Source organism: Kryptolebias marmoratus, linkage group LG8 (assembly GCF_001649575.2).
Source record: "Kryptolebias marmoratus isolate JLee-2015 linkage group LG8, ASM164957v2, whole genome shotgun sequence".
Classification (NCBI taxonomy): Eukaryota; Metazoa; Chordata; class Actinopteri; order Cyprinodontiformes; family Rivulidae; genus Kryptolebias; species Kryptolebias marmoratus.
In genome coordinates this window covers 9,573,353-9,592,991 of record NC_051437.1, presented here as the reverse complement: position 1 = coordinate 9,592,991, position 19,639 = coordinate 9,573,353, and the positions used below count along the sequence as shown (strand labels likewise).

The following is a 19,639-nucleotide window of genomic DNA, read 5'->3' as shown; positions in this document are numbered from 1 at the left end:
CTTTTTTAAACTCTTCTGGGCACATCTAAAGATAGTTAGTTTTAAGTTGAACTCTGCCCAAAACAGTGAGACCGAGGCCTCCGTCCTCTAAACAAACAGAAGGTCACTCTGTTGCTTAATTACCGGCCCCTGCTGGAGCCCCCTCTCTCGAAACAAAGAAACGGAGAGACGTTGAGCAAAACCCCAGAGGCAAACTGAGCCTTCTCTCTTTGTGGCAGACTGATCTGTTCCTCAGTGCCTGCGACCTTTTCTGTAGGCTCGTTGCCTGGCCCACCAGCACAGCCAATTATCACAAATCCCCCGCTGCATTTGTCTTGCCATTTTCCCTCTGCAGCCAAGGAGGTGTGCCTGGCCATAGACTCACACTGCCTCCTAACCGGCCCCAGTCCAGATGGAGAAACAGAGTCCCACAACAGGTATGTGGTGCTTAAATAATTCAGTTCTCCTGAAAGGTTAGGGCTCTGCCAGTAAGGGGGAATTGACATTCATCTTGGTCTGCAGTCATGCACCCCGCTTTCAGAAAAAGTAACCATTGACATGTTTACATTTTGTGACTTCAATATTGTTATTGACACCAATATTTTACATGATATTCTGCTTCACTCTCAGTTTACTGGTGAGCTCAGATGTGCACAAAAAGGAGGTTTACATTCAAGAGTAGAAATCACGTCGGTCCAAGATTGTATTAGCTGTAAAACCGCAACGATTTCACTCTGTGTTGAACTTCACAAGCAGTCTCCCTCCTTGCAAATATTGTGAAATCATCCAGGCCTTATTTATGTTTATTTCCTGTCTGTGAGGGTTATAAACCAGAGGAAATCAATGGATCCACAGTAAGCAGAGTCTATCCTCTGCCAATCCCTGCTCATGTCATGGGTCTGCCCATGTCGTTTTGCAGGCTCAGGCGTGATGGCAGAAATGTGCACGTATCTCCCAGATTCCCAGAGAACACTGGTCACAGCTAATGACCAGAACTGTCTGATTTGTCCTGCCCTGATTACTCCTCTGAGCCCCAATTAGTTGTGGATGAGGGCTGACATACCGACACGAGCACTTGGATGTGAGGGAAGGACGAGACAGAGAAAGAAAGGACTGAGGTGGAAACAGACAGATGGGGAAGTGTAGGGTAAAGATAAAGAGGAGCAGAGAGAAGTTGGTGTGATGAACACTCGGGTGATACAAGGCCGGAGTCGTTGGAGTCACTCTGCATTCACTTAGTTATTGATCTCAATTCCCCTTTTAACCAGCTACCACTCATCGACACGCAAACCAACAGCTCTGATTGAAATTTCTATAATTGGCAATTTTCGTTGTGAAAATCTGTCTCTCTGTGGGTGTTTACTGCATTTAGTCTCAGACAGGATGATAGCACTGTGGATTAGATATAGGCCTGTTTGTAGACATATATAGGATCAAAATAAAGTATTCAGTCAATATGTTCAATCAGTTTAACAGCTGAAGTGAAAAGGGAAGTCTAGCAGGTTTCAGCAGTATTTTTAAGAGTAAAAAAACTGCCTGGGAGTTTCTCTAATGTGCAAAATTTGTTTTTTTTTTAAATTGTTTGTTCTCTTTTTGTTCTTTTACTTTCTGACTTGGTCTAACTCCACTTCTACCTACAGTTCCATTTGTCTGTGTCTTCTCGACAGTGCTGGGCTATCTCCCTCTGCAAGTTTCATGAAGAAAAAAACTCATCTTTTTCGATCTGCTCTCTTTCTCTCTCTGTAGGGGGCAGTAAAAAAGTAACTGCGAGCACACATACAGCCTTCAGAGTCAAACCAGACTTTTGTTAGTCAGTTTTTGATGTGAGTACATGTCATACTGAAAGCAAACACACGCACACCCTTCAGTAGAACGGTTCTGCTCCGATTTCTGTCTGCTCCCCCATCTCAAAACATGCCCACGCAAACCAGGGGGGAGGAGGCAAGGAGGGAGGAAGAGGAGGATGGAGAAGGAAGGCAAAATGTGGGGGTGTGGGAGAAGTGGAATGGCGTGTTGGGGAGAAAACGAGAGGTGGCGAGGGTGCTTTGAGAATGGCGATTAGAATTAGAAGATTAGAGGTAGAAGATGATATCATTTGGTCGAGATGAGCGGGAGCAAACGAGCAGTGCAAATCACCCAAAGTTAACGAGCTGCCTCATAAATAACTGCAGCCGAGCGGCTGCTTCAAGCTGGATCTGGGTTGGTCTGAGAACTGCAAAGGAGGCATAATGCTTGCCTTAACATTATTTAGAACCCTCCCCACCCTTCCCCGATTTATATAGGTTTTCCCCATTGCCCCGGAGCTGAATATTGGCCTTCTGTAGCAGCATCAGGGTGCATTTTCTTATAAAATGTGGGAGGTTTTAGACAGCCTGAGTGCCCCTTGTGTGGCATCCTAACCCTCATTCAGCCTAGAAATGATAAATCCCTCTCCTGATGTATCCCAACTGGGTACAACAACAAGAACAAAAACCTTCTGCTTCTCCAGGGGCTTCCAGCTCAGAAAGACTTTCTTATCTCACTGTTTACAATGTTTTCCTTCTAATACACATTCTGTAGAAAAGCGGGCAAAGTAAGTCATTAAAATATATTAAAGCATTGATTTTCACTTAAATCTGATTATATTTTTTCTTGCTGTGCTACAGTTCAGAATAGATCTAACAAAAACTTCAGCAATTCAGTTAAAAACAGAAAGTGTAAAAACCTGAATGTTTTGCACAGTTGAGGAGGCAGCCAAAAACAAAGTGAGACAAACACAGAGTAGAATTCACAGGTGGAAGGCAGAAAGTTTCTCTCTTTTTGTGCTCATATGGTGTGAGTATAATGGCAGAAATATACATTTCTATTTTAGCCAGGAGCTCAGCAGCAGGAGAATGACTTTTACTGGCTGCATTCTAAATATTACATGACTTCCTGATGGCAGTGTGCTGTCTCAGTCTCAGGCTGGCCTGTATTAACCTGCCCAGATAAATCAACCTTTTACCCAACTCTGTCCCTCCATTCAAAGCACCGCTTTCTCCATTCTTACTTTATTTTCCCCACCCTTCTCTTTTTTATGTAACACTCCAGCTTCACCTGTTTCTTGTGCCCTATTTTGCTGCTGCACCTCATTCTGTGTTGCAACCCACTTTGTGTGTAAACATTTTCTCTATGTGGCGTTACGCTGTGGTTCTCTGCCAAGCCTCCTATAACGTCATATGCAGCCTGGCAGGTGACAAATAGTTTTTTAATTGCTTGCACCAGGAAAATCATTAGTCTCTTCCCCTTCCTTGGTGGGACCAGGCAGGACGTGCGCGCAATAATAATAGCCTCAGTTCTGGTTCCCATCTGCTATTTTTAGAACAGGTATTTTAAGGACTATCTCTGCCTGTGTGTTTGTATGTATACATGTCTGTGTCTGCTGTATGGGTTTGTTTTCCAACACTTGTGTATGTGGACATACACAGTTGCGGTGAGGGTGGGCTAAAGGGGTCTGGAGGTGTTTCTCCTTGGTTGTGAGGAAGTAGGAGAGTGTATTTGTCAACTCTGTTCCTGCCTCGCGAGAGTTTTTCTCATTGCTGTTGCAATTCCCAGGCCCCTGGGAGTATGCTGTTTGTCACTGTGTATGTGTGTTTTTGTTTTTTGTGCCTGTGAGTGTGTGTACCTTGCGTCTGGCAGGTTCTGGCCCGGGCCGTTGTGTTGTAGTGCATTACTGTAGCAATCCAGTGACACAGTGGCCAGGCAGATGAAGCCGTCCAGTTTATGGAGCAACCTGCAAACTCCAGCTGCTTTTGGTTGGGATTGTGCTTAGTGGTGAGATATAGTATTGATTTTCTCTCCTTGGTGCCCTTGCCATCCCTGTGTAGATATGCACCAGTGCTCAGCATCCATTCACTGAGAAAGGGGAGAGGGAGGCGAGAGCAGCAGATGATGTTTCTGTGACGATACTGACCCCATTCGTTCACATGGAAAAGGCGTGGAACGCGAGTTGGCTAGACAGCAGAGGGAAATTGAGTTTGTGAAGCTCAGATTGCAAGATGAACCCTGAATTTGATTTTTGTGTTATACAAGCATTTGTTATCATATATCCCAGCGTCTGAGGGTGTTTGTGTGTCTGTATTGTTGTGTAAGTTTACTAGATGTGTTAGTGTGCGTGGTGTCTGAAGGGGTTTGTGTGTTTGTGAGCACTTGTGTGTGTTAGCAAGCAATTTGGATCTGATTTGGTTTGTGTTTTTTCATATGGAGTTATGTTCAGCTCTGTTTCAAGGCAGATACTATTGTTGTACCATTAGGTAACATTTTAAAATCACATTTAAAACATTTGTCTTGATTTTCTCAAAGCTACACTTCTGCAGTTTATTACACAAAATAATTTAAAGATAAAAAACACTTAATATTTTCAGAATTGTTGCATAAAAATATCAGATGTGACAATTCTGTGAATCCTAAGTCACTATTTGAGCAACGAAAACTTAATTGAACCATCTTAGCTGCTTGTGTTAACATGAGATACATCAAACAGGTAACCTCACACAGTCACGTCCAACTTTTTAAATCATTTGCTTGTTCAGTAAATTAAAATTAAAAAGAAAATATTCTGATTGGGAGGGAAAACATTTAGTTTTCTGCAGGTGTTTTTTTTTCTGTCTTGTTACAACAAATCTGCTTTTTTTCCTAATTTGACAGAGTTTGTGGTGTAGTGATGCCAAATTCTAATATCTTACAGTTTTTTAACAACAGATGTGGTAATTCAAGATCCTTGAGCCCTAGAACAGAATAATTTTACTGTTTTCCAACTTTTTATAAAAACAAAACAAAAAGATTTTTTGGGGGTTTTTTGCTGCATCACTCAAATTTATGGCCTGGTATGAACAAATGAATATGTTGTTGCCTCCTCCAATAATGAATCAAAGTGAAGAAGACAAACACATTAGGAGCTTCTGAAAATCTCTCCATTTGTCTCACAGTTTATCTAACAGTATTTTCTGATGAGTAACACCAGAGGAGTCACAAATTCAGAGAGCTGTTAGCCAAACAGCTGAAAGCCACTACTTCGTACATGCATGTGTGTGTTTAATCAGTCTGTGTTATGCCACCGTGTCCTGGCAGTGCTGAGTGGGGAGACCCCGTCTCTTTCCAGATTCATCTCTCCAGCTTTGTTTGACTAAGTAGTGCCGCGGTGTGTGTGTTGGAGAGGGCCTGAGTGCTAACAGCAGCAGCAGCGCAGCGTATGTGTGGGCTGCCTGAGCCAGCGGGCCTTGGCACCGAGAGGCAGCATATGTTCATGGCCAGCTTCCTTCCTCCTCTCCAATCTCGCGTCTCTCTGGTCTTTTTCTCTCTTGCTAGCTCTCCTGTGTCGTGACCCCAACCTTTCTAACCCACCCTATGATGAAGACCAAAGGACTACGTGGACCTCAGTATCCCCTAAAGATAGCTCAGCACATCTTACTGTAACTGTAATCATTTGTTCTAAAAGAAACACAGGTGTGGGCTTATTATCAATTTATTGTCTGGCTTCTGATTAGAGAGTATTTGGTGCAGCAGGTAATACGCATGTTGATACATTTTGAATGTTTGTCCAAAGGTTAGCAGCAGACGTGGCCATCTCTGTCTTAAATAAACTGTAGCTGTTCCTGCTGAGTGTCAGGAAGTAAATATATCTGAATTTCAAAACCAACCAGATACAGACCTCCACTTTGCTGCTTAATAAAGAGTTAACTATGTCTCAGATAGCCCCAAACAGCTGCCTCAGCTTTTCACACCTACTCTCCTGCTGCCTACCCTCCTCCTTTCCTCTTGAACCAGTAAACGAACACTCATTTGCAAGTTAGATAAATCCTTTGAATGTATTATTGATGCAAACAAATTAGCCTGCAGGCCCCAGACAATACCTAATGGAGTCTTGGCTTATGGGTGAGGTAGTTTCCAGCGAGGGCACTGTCGGTGTTCCAGGATTGATGCCTGCTCCTCTGCCCCGTAATTATTTCTCCTACAAATTATTCAGCTGTTCTGATGCAGTGTAGGGGTTTAAAGCACTTCTTCTTATTGCTGCCTATATGATTCCAGGCCTCAACCCAGCAACACTCATTAGTTTATTAAAGAAAAAAAAGACATGAGCAATTAGATAACTGGGATAAAGCCACCAAAATGAGGCAATGTGTTATTATTCAAGTTTATGCATGCTGCACATAATTCACTGGGGTTTATGTTTGTGTTGCTTTTCTAAGGATATTCTCTTATCTTGTTGCACACAGACACATGCGCACATTTTAACAGCCTCGTATAAGCCTGCTCGTGTATTTACACAGACTTTAACTGATTTCATTTCACAAATATGCAGAGAACCGCCAGCAGAGTGTGTGTGGCTAAAAGGGAGGTGACATGTGAACACATACACAGAGACAAAGAGGGAAAGCAAGTGCATTTAATTTACGTTAGCTGGCAACAATGTGGTATAGAGACTTTAGAGGTTGTAAAATTGAAAAGAAAAACTGAGAGAGGAGATGAGAGAACGAGGGGACTACCATACTGTCCTCGGTGATTAGGAACCAGTATTGATCAGAGGAGGTAAAGAGAAGGCTGGCAGAGAGAGGGAGGGAGAAAACGGGCCCTGGAGCTTGGACCTAAACTCTCTGGTGGCCTCTTCTCTGTTCCGCTCCTGCAAGCTGGCCAGGGCCATTGGGAGATTCATCAAAGGGTCTTATCCTTCTATCTGGCTTCGTTGCAGACACACAAATACACAACTGAATGCATACATACACATAATTCTGGCCTTTGAAAAATGCGCTATTTGATGACATCCTTTCCTATTTTGCTCTAGTGTCAGACGCCATAAATTAAAGCTGATCTGTCATCACCAGGGTACTGAAGACAGTCAGGGCTTCCTATTCTCTTCTGAGCCCTCGTCTATAGCTGCATGCCACTTACATCTTAAGAACTTTGAATTTTTTTTCCTTCCATAGACTTCTTCCTCTGACATGTCCAACTTATCAGTAAACTTTTAAGTTTTACTGTAAGTCCTGGGTAACAGAGCCAGATTTTACTTGTAGTTTTTGAAAGCATCACTGTTGTCTTTCGCCATCTTTCTTTTAAAAATATAACAATGCAAGTACACAGTCAGTAGTCACGAACTGCATGTGTCAGTCATAACAGCAATCAAGCTATGGATAAAACACAAACACACACATTCACACACAGCATCAATCACCTCATCACGATGATGTGTCAAAGTTTGTTCAGTGTGCCCGGTGTAGATGAGTGTTGAGGAAGTATTTATTACTCCGCACTTTCTCAGGGCTAGACCTGTGTTAATGCATTTTCTCCTTTAAGTCTCTTCTCCACCTCCTCCTCCTCCTCCCTCCTTTGCCTCTGCCTGCTTTTTAGCTGACTCTGAGCTTTGCCAATCTTATTTGCCTTTCGATCCAGATCAATCTTTGTCTTATCTACAGTTCCTGAATCATAAACATTTCATAAGCTCAACCTTGACACTGACAGACATGGAGAGAGGTGCTGTGGGATGTGATGCCTGTGGAGGCCAGTTGATGCCGGACTTTACTCAGTCTGAAGAAAAGTGTTGAACTCTGCCACTCAGTGCATTTTACCATCCTGCACAGCTGTCAAACTGCTTCAGTGAGACACGGGCACGGCTTTGTGTGTGTTCGTGCACTTCCACATACACTTATATACGAAGTAGGTGTGCTGTGTATATGGCTGTGTATATGTGTGTGATGTATTATTCATAAGAAGAAGCATTCATCTCAGTGAGGCACCTTCAACAATTTGGAGACGTGGTGTGCTTAACGGCTTAATGTAGTTGCTGCAATTTGGCTCTCCTCTGGCTGATTAACGCCGGCACTCCAGTCTTCAATGTGTTTTGCCTCACGAAGGATTAGGTGTTATAAGAAACATGGCTTCTGAGGGAGTTTACCTGACATTTTCGGATATGAAAGCCTTTCAGAATACTCACTACAATTCAATTTCTGACTCACTATTTAGCACCTGTCTTATGGAGCTCAAACAAGGTGAAGTTTTGTTTTTTTCCTTTATATAAAAAACTGCCCCATCGCCTCAAAACCTTTAAGTGAAAGATTACACCTTTGTCTCTTCTCCTCTTGATCTGCCCTCCTACTATATTTTTTGCCAGACAGCAGGTTAAAGTTTCCCTCTTTGTGTATGTAAGTGCAGCCAACAGTAGAGCAGTCAGCAAAGTGCCACCTCAGCACCTGTGCTTTAATGATTAATACCATATTGATGGTCTCAATTAATTTCCTATTACACCACCAGAAGGCTGCTGTTGCTCTGTCTCTGTCACGGCCCGGCGCTTGTTTTGGGAAGACTTTCTGTGGCAGCTGCCGGTTGGAGATAGTAACCCCTCTCACGAGCTCAAGCAACACAATTTTACAGACAGATGTACAAAACGCGCGCAAATGCAATCACACATTAGTATCTTACGAAAACACACACGCAGGCTATTACACGCTGCTCGGCTCCTCGCATTTCACTCGCTTGCACACGGATAAACAAATAAAATGCAACTCTTTCTTTTTGTTGAATCATTTTTAAAAGGGGACTAGTTTTGTTTTAGTTGCAGCGCTCAACAGTAATCAGAAAATTCAAAGAGATTTGGACATGCGGTTTTGCCTCTGTGCACAGCAACCTATAACAATTTTACAAAGCCCAATTTTTCACCTTATTCTACGTGTTTTGCACTTAATTTTAGAGGGATGCATTCACGGCTGTTTGCTGCACCCAGTGCTTTGATTCATGCATAATCTCGTCCCTTGCAGTGTTACACATTTGTAACAGGGTGTAATCTACTTATTAATTCCCCCGATGATCGCAGTCTGAGCTGTGATTTGACCAACACGTTTCCACGTCCTTAACTGTCTGTGGATTTTGGATCAACTTGCAGACAACACTGCCCCCACGGAGAGGCTGGGGAAGTGCTGTTTTGTCGGTCAGATTGGCAGACCTCTGATGTGCCTTTTTTCCCTCTGTCTCTTTTCATATCCAAATAAAACAGCCTCTTATCTCTGACGACTCTGTAGTTCACCCCCATAAACCCCTCTATCTCCTTCTAATATGCGCTGTTTATCTCAACCTCATTCTTTCATTCTGTCTCACTCACAGCCACACACGCTGTTTTTTTATTTTTCATCTTTCATGTGGAACCAATATACACTATCGGTTGCTAGGAAACAATTTGAGCTTTTTTTTTCTCTACAGGGGCAGACGTTTGATTACCCATTTATATGGTGTGTATGTGTGTGTGTAGCAGGCAGTGTGTTTCTCCTGAGAGAGGTCTTGCCAAGCTGAACTCGGGGTCTGCTCCAGTATTCAGCCTGGTAATGATAATGAGCCCCTCACCACAATGGACAGAGCACAGCCTCAGCAGTTCTGTCACCTTAGCTTTTACTGTATTGTTTTGTTTAGAAATCCTTAAGCTTTTTTTAAGTTCACAAATCATTATATACCTGTGTTTTCAGGGCAATTGACTGGATGAGTCTTCTGTTACAGCCTTGCTGATGCCAACAATCGGCGTTATTTATTGTTGTTCAGCGAGCTAATGCAGAAGCTTATAGTGGCCAGGCTGGCCTGTCTCGCAACTGGACACACTTCAGTCCTCCCTGTTTAGAAATGCACCGGCACATCTCCCTCCCTGGGCTGTTCCTGTGAAGTTCTGATTCGCTCACAGACACGGGCAGACCCACATAAATAGTGTGCCTTGTCGGCTGGCAGAGTGGAAAACAACAACAACACACACAGACAAATCAAACTTAGCACTGATATGAAAGGGAGCAAGAGGAGAAGAAGGAGAGCTGAGACAGAGGTGGCATTTGCTGTGTTTCCTCCTCCAAATGAATTGCACTTTGCCCTTGGAGGAAGAGATGAAAATGAGAGAGCAACAATTGAAAAAAAAAAGGCTTCAGGAAAGCCAGAGGTTGGAAAGGTTATTTTGAGTTGGAAACAAAAGAAAGAAAGTGTAAAGAGAGGACACGCAATCTAATCCTCCGTGCGTTGGAAAAGCCTTATGAACTTCTCTTTTCTGCTTTTACTCTTGTGTGACTCTGTGTCACCTGTATGGCCACTGAATATTAGGATCAGTGCCATGGGCATGGTCAAGGCCATTATGGCAGTTGGATGGGCTCCTGATGGCCCTTTCTCTGCTTCCCTCTGGGCAGCCTGGCCTCTCACTTGGGACCACTACAACTAATGGAGAAGTTAGTGAGCTCTGTAAGGGCCTTAGGATGAATAAGTAGGCCGTAAACTGTGAGTTGCGTTGTGGCAGCTAAAGGGCCTTCAGTGCCTCACTGCCCGGCTTACCGCCTGACTTACTGCCTGCCTGCTTTGGCATCTACAATGCAGCTCCATGTTCAGGCTCTGAGTATTGGCCTTTTGCACTTTTATTGTATTGCATGCAGACGCTTGGCACAGGAACAAACACACACCTTTTACTGTGGCGTACTGCACAAATAAAATATTTCAAAGCTCGAAGGAGCCACACACAGAAATAGTAGTAGCACTCTCGCTTGCTCACTTACAAACACATAAGAATTGCAAAAGGCACTCACATATAAGCACAATTACACACTCAAGTGCACAAGCGCATGCACACACACACACACACACACACACACATGCTCTGGCTTGCATTACCCTACACAGAGTGAAGCAGTTCTGCCCCTCCAAGCTGAGTTATTTAAAGCCCCCACTCTCAGCTCCATCGGAGTGATTATGTGCTACTGAATTAAACATCACAGGCCTCAGCCCCTGGCTTCCTCTGAAACACACTCAAACATGCTGGCCTCTTCCTGTTCCTCAAAAGTTCTGCCTCTCATATCTTCCAGCTGCTACACACATGGTAGTGAAGGTAAAAAAAAAAAGGTGGAGAAGGAATTTTCCCTGAATCATGATTGCTGCTGTTTCTCTCACCCTGCCATCTCACTCACCGAGTTTGAACAGAGGCAGCTGAGATAATACAACTTAAAAAGCAATATCTTACCACTGGACTGACATGAACCCTAGGCGTGATTGTAGCTTGGCACACAGGCACTGATGTTGTTGGTGGAAGACTAGATGCAGCAGAAGGTTAACTGACTGCATACACCTCAGTTAGAGTATCTGCATTTTAAACTGGGAGTATTTAAACAAAGAGGTTGCTACAGACGACACAGAGAAAAGCAGGTTCAGGCAGGGGTTTGCTCTGCCTTCTCAACAGGCGCTTGAGGCTGTTTGTTGCCTTTTTTGGACTGTTTGACGGGGAGTTTTGTTTACTTCAACTCTTGTGTGAGTCCTTGTGCGTGTGTGCTCATGCGCTGCATGTGGATGACTGTGCTTCTGTGTGTCGGCACGAGGCAAGGCACCAGCCAGCCACCCACACTCCAAAACACACCCTTTGGCAACAAGTAATAACGGTTCCAAACAAAAGGAAGGAGTCGTGTGACTTGTGGAGGTGAACTTACAGTGCCACAGAAGCAGTTGACCTTGAAATGAGCAGGGGTGTTTGGGGACAGGCGGGGGAGGGCAGTGTTTAAGAGTGCAACCTCAGTGCCAGAGGCCAGGAGGCTGCCTAATGACTGGCACACCATGCTATCCATCACCGTGCCACTGCCAGGGCAACTGCCCTCGCTTAGCAGTGTAAGCAAGACTTTATTCATCTATTGAATCTAAAGTATTTTGCATACCGTGAATCCATGATATGAAACATATAGGTCTATGCAGGTGTTATAATGCACATGAAACTACACAGACATATGTGAAGATACACCCGAGACATTCTAATATGCACTCCTCACACAAACAGCATGAATATGCAGTCAGTGCACTCAGACTCACAGCTCATTGCACTCATTCTGCATGCATACTGATGAACTTACACCAACTAACATACAGATATCTGCCTCTTGACGCTCATTCACATTCTATTTATAATTTAATGTGGGCAGGCTGAAATGCAAAGCCATATATTCCTTCATAAAAAAAACGCCAACACCCTCTCCTCGTCATTTATGACTTGATGCAGACTGTTTGAGACAAAACAATTGTCTCCTCCTGCTTTCATCTTATTTTTCAATGAAGTGGATTTCCCTGCAGCCTGCTTGCTTAAATCCCCATATGAAGAGCTGTCTCTTCTCTTTCTTCCTTTTCTTATTTTCCTTTTCCCTACTTAGGATTGAGGTGAAAGGTCAGGCTTTCCCTATACCTGGACCTATGTCTGCTCTGTACTCTTGATGAGCTTTGAAGCCCCCAACTGTTCAGTATGGGTTGTTTTATCAGAGAGGAGGAACAAGGTTTCCCCCTGCACTCGCTGGCTCATCCACGTTCCACAAAGCATCCCCTCTCAATTAAGATCCTTTCATGTTAATGGTGTTCTTATCGCTCCTGTGCACGAGTTGTGAAAGCGAGGCCTACTGTGGTAGAGTACAATTGTGGAGCAGAGCTGCTGAATGACAATATTAGCGCTGTTACGCTCATTGTTCTTTCTCTCCCTGTTTCTGTGTCTTTCTACAGATCTCTATCTCAAAATTCTGTCCTTTGCTGTTTTGGTTGCTAATGAGCTATGGTGGGCTGTTGGGGGTGTAGGAACTACACGGAGTAGTTTTTAGGAGATTTATGGCAGGGTCACAGAGGCCTAATGAGACAGTGGCCATATTACAAGACCACTTATTTCAGGCTCCACCAATATACATATAGTACTTTTTTCCAGAGTTTCCCTTAGTTAAACCTCCTCACCTCAGCATTCACTGTGACATATTAAGCACATAGCAGAAGGTCACTGTAGCTGTCTGCACCAAAATGTGACTCATCTTTGTCTTTGGCTCCATTAGTGATTCCGTCTCCTCTCCCTCCTTGTCTTTTGGAGTAGAACAGGGTGTATGACTCCAGGACGAGGTAGGCAGTCACTGAGAGATCGTCGGAGCACTGGTTGCCTTTAAGTGCGTGGGTGCCAGAGGAACCTGTTGCCAGGCTACAACGGCACCTTTATCCTTTGGTTGCGATGGCGATGCCTTGCATATCTCATTTACACACGTGTTCAGAAGAGTACGCAAGCCCTGGCACTTTTTCATGCGTATCTTTTGCCTTTTGTTTTTGACTGGTGGGCAGTTTTATATCTGCACGCATGCCTTTGCATGCTAGTTTACTTCTGTGTGTTTGTGAGTGAGACTGGTGGAAGGAGGGTGCAGGAAGATGCTCCACCTCCCACTCAGCAGGCCTTCCGCCCCCGTGGCTGACTCCCCAAGACTCTGCTAGTAATTAGCTCAACATCTATCCATCTGTTGTAGGGAGGCGCAGTAAACATTAACACAACACAACATCAGAATGTTGGCTAGACACAAGCATACATGATAAATTCATGCTTTAATTCACATGAATGGTTGGAATGCATGTTGTCATTCACTGTTGAGTTTGCATGCAGCTATAATATGACACAAACAGATTTTTAGCTATGTACAAACACTGGGAATGGGAAGACATTTTAAAATGAGTGATGCTACAACGATGTATTTATATCAGTTAATAAAATGGCTATTTATTTCTTCTTTTTTCACCAGTTGCCATAGAATAACACTTGATTGCTAATTTTTAGATTCACCTGTAAAGCTGTTTTGCTGTCTTCTGTCTTTTTGTGTAACCCCAGACTAACTTCATTATGTTAAGATCACAAAACATTGCAATTTTTTGCCAACAAAAGTGACTTTGTAATTGAGAACAACCCTTGTTGTAAGTTTAAAGGTATTCATTGCAAATTCATGAAGACCAGTCAAAAAAATTCAGAAAGTAAAACCTAAATCCGCACAAAATTTTTATTTTATTATATTTCACAATTTGGATGTAATGGTACATATTGATTTTCAAATTTGTTGAGTAAAGTATGCAGATAAAGAGTTAGATTAGGTTGAACCTGTAAACTTACTGGTCTGTAAGACGTTTTGCAAAAGCTTTGTATATTCGAATGTTGTTTTTATGGTGCTCCACTGCCCTGTCTCATCACTAATATTTATTCCTGACAGTTGTTTTACTTGATCTTTCTCTTTTCTTTTGCGTTTAGCAGCAGATTCACTCATATAGTTTGACCTACATGTCTTAGCAATATTTGTTTACCTACACAGATTACAGCAAGCCATGTGACTCAAGCTTCTACTTGGTTTTTGGCAGATTCAGCCGAGGATTTCACTTACACTGAGTGTGGACCCACATCACAGAATTGCATATCCATTTATCTAGAAATCTACTGGAGTAAACTTGTTCTTACTGCACCATTTAATATAGCTCAGGATAACCTTTTTGTGTGATTTCATAGTACATATTAGTTGTAAGGTCATTGTCTGTCACAAAACTATTGTCTTTTTGACAGTTTTGGATGCTAAAAGAAAATCTAGCCATCTTTGGTGCCTGAAATCTTGCCTGAAACCCAGCTTGAAATCCTTTTGTACTACAGGTTTCGGCAATTGTATCACACTCCTCCTAAGCACAGAGGAAGTGAGGCTGGAAAGCTGCCCCAAGACCCGCATGGGAAATGAGAGAAGAAAAAAAACAACCAAAAGACTACATTACACAATTAATCAATAAGTTAATGAGATCTCATTTTCTCTGGAAAAAGACTATCCAGGCAAAAAGTTCTCCCCCTCTCAGCCTTTTCCCTCTCCTCTTGGAGAATAAACTCCTGATATTACACTGTAGAAAAAGAAAGCAGCCAGCAGGAAATTAAATTAAATTACCATCCTGATAGATTTATGTGGCGCTTTACATTTTCATTGTGTTGTTTTCCTCACAGAGTGGAGGTATAGGCTGGAGTTGGGAAAGAACAGTTAAATACGTTGTAAAGTCAGAGGAGAGAAAGAAGTAAAACAAAAGTGGGGGAAGGAGTTGGAAAGTTCCAGACGGTATATGCCTCTGGCTTTTTTCTCAGTTTCCTAAAGAAAGCAGATTTCAAATAGTAAAACACAGCGATGTAAAAATGACTTGTGTTTGGGTGAGTCATAAGACTGCCACATGGTCAGTTTTTTCATCTTAAATGGGTGTGTGTGTGTGCATGCGTATGTGTGTAGCTTTGTGTGAAAAGGTAGGAAACAGCTGGAAATGTGGGTGTTAAATGGAGCAAATTGTGTGTAACCACGTGAATGATTGTTCTCAACTAATCCGAATGTGTGTTGTGAGTATATGAGTGTCTGTTACACTATGGTAATGAGTTTCTCCTCGTACAATCTGCGCTTGTGTGTTTTCACACTATTTAAGCGTGTTCCGTTCTGTCTGTGCATATTCCCCTCCCGCCTGCACTTTTACGCATCAACATAAATTTCTGTCTGCTCATAAATGAATGAACCTGTCTACATTCTGCGCTCTCAGTCTAAGGAAAGATTGAGGGCATCTCTTGGCTATCAACACAGCTGGTGGTGCCATCTGGGGGCATTACACACCTCCTGTGCCATCGCCATCCAATCAGGGCAGCAGCCATCACCTAGTGTCCGTACCAATGACAGAGGACAAGGGAAGCGGTGACACAAAGCATGGCGATGTCCAGCTCCAGCTTGTGGTAGTTGTGCGAAAGGTCATCTGTCTTCCTGAGACAGCCTTTACACACTACTGAGCTACAACAGCCCAGACACATCTGAGAAATGGGCTAGTTGTTTATATATTTAGGATGTTTTTAACAGAAGTATTTTTGTATTTTCTTGTGACAGCCACACCCCTGTCTGCTGTAACAGGGAAGCAAAGGTGGGGAGGGGCTGTTTCTCAGATTAATGGTTCACACTGAGAGGGAGCACAGACCCACAGTAGCAGCACCTTGATTTATTTGCCACTTAGTACTGATGAAGCTTCAAACTGCAGTCACATACACACTCATCACAGCATTTTTCTCAATCAAAGTCCAAGCTGGTTTGTCTATTCTTGCATCTTGTTTAGATGAGAGAGTGTGCACGCCAGTGGGTGTGGTTATATGTGTGTAAAAAAAAAACAGAATCTCCTTTTGTTTGCTTGTTTTTTTCCCAGAACGTAGCAGAAAATTTTGAAGAAAAATTCTCCAGAAAAGACCTAAAACTACAGTTTGTTGCTCCTACTTTATGTGTTTATACTTAGCAGCACATGGGTCATTTTCTGTTCAGAGTGGCTTCCATTTATTAGTTTGCAAGTGTCTTCAGTTACAGAAGTCAGAAAGCTGAAACAGGGAAAGATTTCTTGTGTGAGTGTGTGGTAATCAAAGTGAATTGATATTATACACACCTGCACAACGTTCCTTCAAACACCGCCTATTATTCATAAGTTGTCAATTTAGAAAATTTGCAAAAGGTAACCCTGTGACAATTTGCAGGCAGTAAATTGTTGAGTTTTGACTTGGTAAATACAGGCAGAGTTAATTGAGGGCATCATCTCACTATGTGGGAGGATTTGACAAAATGCCATAAGTGTGTTACATGAGCACACGTTGTAATTAACACACACACAAGTGCGCACACACACATTCTAGCAGACACATCCAATCACACATGTATTTTGAGATACAGACAGTCACATAATGAGTGAGATTATTGCAGATTTCTGATCCCAGATTTGTTCTGCTGCTTGGTTTTAGGCTTGTGCATTTCCTTTGCTGTTCTTAGCCTCTATTGTCTGTGTGAGGGTTTTCATGCAGTGTTTCAAGTTTAGTAACACAGCTTGCTTTTTCCACATGAAAGAGCTCAGATCTGAGCAGTGTTATCTGTGTGCTACTACAACTTTTTGCTTTTTTATTCTCACAGAAGCCGTGCAACAGACTGTCCACTGGAGCATCTGGTCTAACTTACCCTACACTTTTTTCTTTTCATCTTTTTTTTTTAACAGAACCCTGATATTGTGCTCGTCCACTATTTGAATGTTCCAGCCATTGAGGATTGTGGGAAACCATGTGGACCTATCTTATGTTCCATCAATACAGACAAGAAGGAATGGGCCAAGTGGACCAAGGAGGAGCTGATTGGCCAGCTCAAACCCATGTGTGAGTATTGAAACTAAAATAACTGTCCGTCCAGTCTCAACATTTACATTAGACTTTGATGGGAATAGCTTCTATTAATGCTCAATAAGACCTGATTATCTTCATGCATACATGCTAGACATCCCTGTGTGTTTTGGCAGGTGCTTTTGTCGGAGGATTTAATGCTCACTCGTATGAGCTCATTTCTAGAACACTAAGTGCCCTTGGCAGCTCAGTCTAGAGAGTGTTTTTGCCAGTATTCCTACAATATTATGTGAGAGTGTCCTCTTCCTGGAGCCGTCTGCTACACCTGGGTCAAAGTTCAGCTTTCCCCCTTGACCTCTGGCAACAGACTGAGAGTGCAGCTCCCCTCAGTCTGGACCATAGACGCAGTCAAGACAGAAAGGAGGGCAACAAGCTGGATATTGATTCATGTTAGTGCATGTGAGCAAGAATATTAGACTCACCAGAATCCCTTGCCGCCCTTTCTCTGTCTCTTTCTCCCTCCCATCCTCCTGAATGGATTGTTCCCTGTTGTTATTAGCTATACCAAAGATCACTGAGTTGCACTGTGTGTTTTTATGACTATACATCTGGGCAAAGACTGAGGTAATGTTTTGGAAAAAGCAAGGGTTTTGTCTGATGATGATGATAATATCCAAAAGGGGATTTTGTGGGGCATTAAAAATCTTTCAGAGGGCTCCTAAAATTGCTTTTAACAACCAGACTGTGACTTGGGTGTGTCTGGCAGGGGCCAGCAGAGCTGTGACTGATATTCCAATGGCCAATTATTGGTGATGTGGCCAGGTGAAGAGGAAGGTGTCAGCAGCTTTACAAGCCCATACACATGCTGGCTGCATACTGAGTAGGCGGTGCAGGCTATCATTGCTGAAATCTGGATTATACTGTTCCCCTCAACACCGCATTAGTTTTAAGACATTTTAGCATAAAGTCTTACCTCAGGACAGCGTCAGAGCATCAAAGACCTACTGTATTCATTACGTCTGTGGCTTAATGTAAAACTCAAGCACCATTTGCAATAATGCGTTAAGTCATTAACTTTAGCAGTTGTTGGGACATAGAGAGTGAGATGCCTCCTAGCTGCCAGGCTACATGAGGGGGCTACATAAAGAGCAAGAATTCCCTTTCCTACTTTCTGTCTTTGCCTTCTGTCTTTCTTCTTCTATATTTTCTCCTTCCTTCATCCTGGAGCACCCAGCATGTCAACATGACTTTATTGATGGAGCAACATTGCCATCTAGTGGTGATGAGTGATTACAACCCACATCCTCATAAAGGAGGCTGATAGCACTTGCAGTGTAGTCATGGTAGATCAGCCATGCGTTACTTAATCCTAAATCATACATTAGCTTTTACCAGAGAGGCACATTTCTTACCAAGTTGAACTAAAATTTTCTCAGTTTTTTTATTCAAAGTGTGTTATGTAGTATTTTTCTCTGTGTTTAAGGTGTTTAGATAAAAAAGCAAGACAATTTTTTCTTCCTTCCATGTCAAGTCTATGTATAACAATTTGGCTTTGTAGTATGAGTTTTAAAAAAAATGTAAGACACTTGAACTCTTAGTTGAGAAACTGATTTTTGACTATGATCATGGAACTAAATCTTTTTTATGTTAGCTTTTGCAGAATAATAGTTGTTTTGTATTCCTCTTTGCTGTTGTGATTCTGTTCACAAATTTTCACAGCACTAACCATGTGGCATAATTTTGGATTTATGAACGTCTCTACAAATAATTCACACTTTTAGCCTCAAACAGTTTTGCATCCAAAGATGCTCACACACAGTCATTTGAGTACGAACCCTGTGAAACATGGCCTTGTCTGACCTCATCATCCTTTAAGACCCTGTGGTGTTTGATGAGAGGGAGAGGCAGCGAGTAGGGGAAGGTGGCGGGTGGGGGAGTGGCATCTCTTCTCAGTCAAGCTGCAGTTTTATAGACAACTTAGCCAGCTTGCTTTAGACTAATGCAACAACCATCCAGAACTCCCCAGCCTACTGGAAGATAACGTATGAGCAGCTTTAACAGACAAACAGGGGCAGAGACAGAGACAGGTCTCGAGACTAGAAGGATAAGACGGACACGGCCATCTTCTGTCCCATATTGTAGCAAGTCTTCTTTATGGCTCATTTGTTTTTGTCATTAGGGCAGCGTGCTGCTGTTCATGACAGCATGCAGTCGTAGGAATGATCACATGACGTGGTTGTTGTTTGGTGCCTTTGCTCTTCCGGCCCAGGATTCAACCCAGTGGCACTTCTCCTGTCATGTCTGCTTTGGAATCTAATGCTCAGTGAGAAGAACAGACATGCAGACACAGTGGTAACTGTTCATCAACATCCCAGAGCCTCCAGGGGTGACACTCGTCTAGATGAGGAGGGCTGTGGCAATCTGGCATGAGGGATTAGAGACAAGAGGAGACTGGATTGTTTGGATAAATAGATACAGCACTCCTTGGTGGATGTAGGTTGATGCATTAGGCTCTCACATGAGTTCTGTTATCCTGTCTGGGTTCGATCTGTAGAAAAGATGCTCTTCTATCCTGCAGCTCCCTCTGTTGTTTGTCACTAAAACTGAGGAACGTTTTTAATATGCCAAAGTCCTCATTATCTCTTTATTAGCAATATTTGCATCAACTCATTTGTGCCATTTGCTTTGCATCTGTCAAAAAGGTTAATGATGAGTGAAGCTGCATTATTTAGTGGAATCTCC

General features: G+C 42.8%; 1 protein-coding gene across 10 annotated transcripts in view; it reads left to right on the top strand.

Moving 5' to 3' along the window:
* Positions 1-19,639, top strand: part of camta1a (calmodulin binding transcription activator 1a) — a 304,500-nt gene that overhangs the window by 250,017 nt on the left and 34,844 nt on the right. For all 10 annotated transcript variants that reach the window (XM_017409572.3, XM_017409579.3, XM_017409577.3 and 7 more), the window contains one exon: positions 16,780-16,933. In XM_017409572.3, coding sequence (XP_017265061.1) covers positions 16,780-16,933 — 154 coding nt within the window. The remainder of the gene's footprint in view (positions 1-16,779; positions 16,934-19,639) is intronic.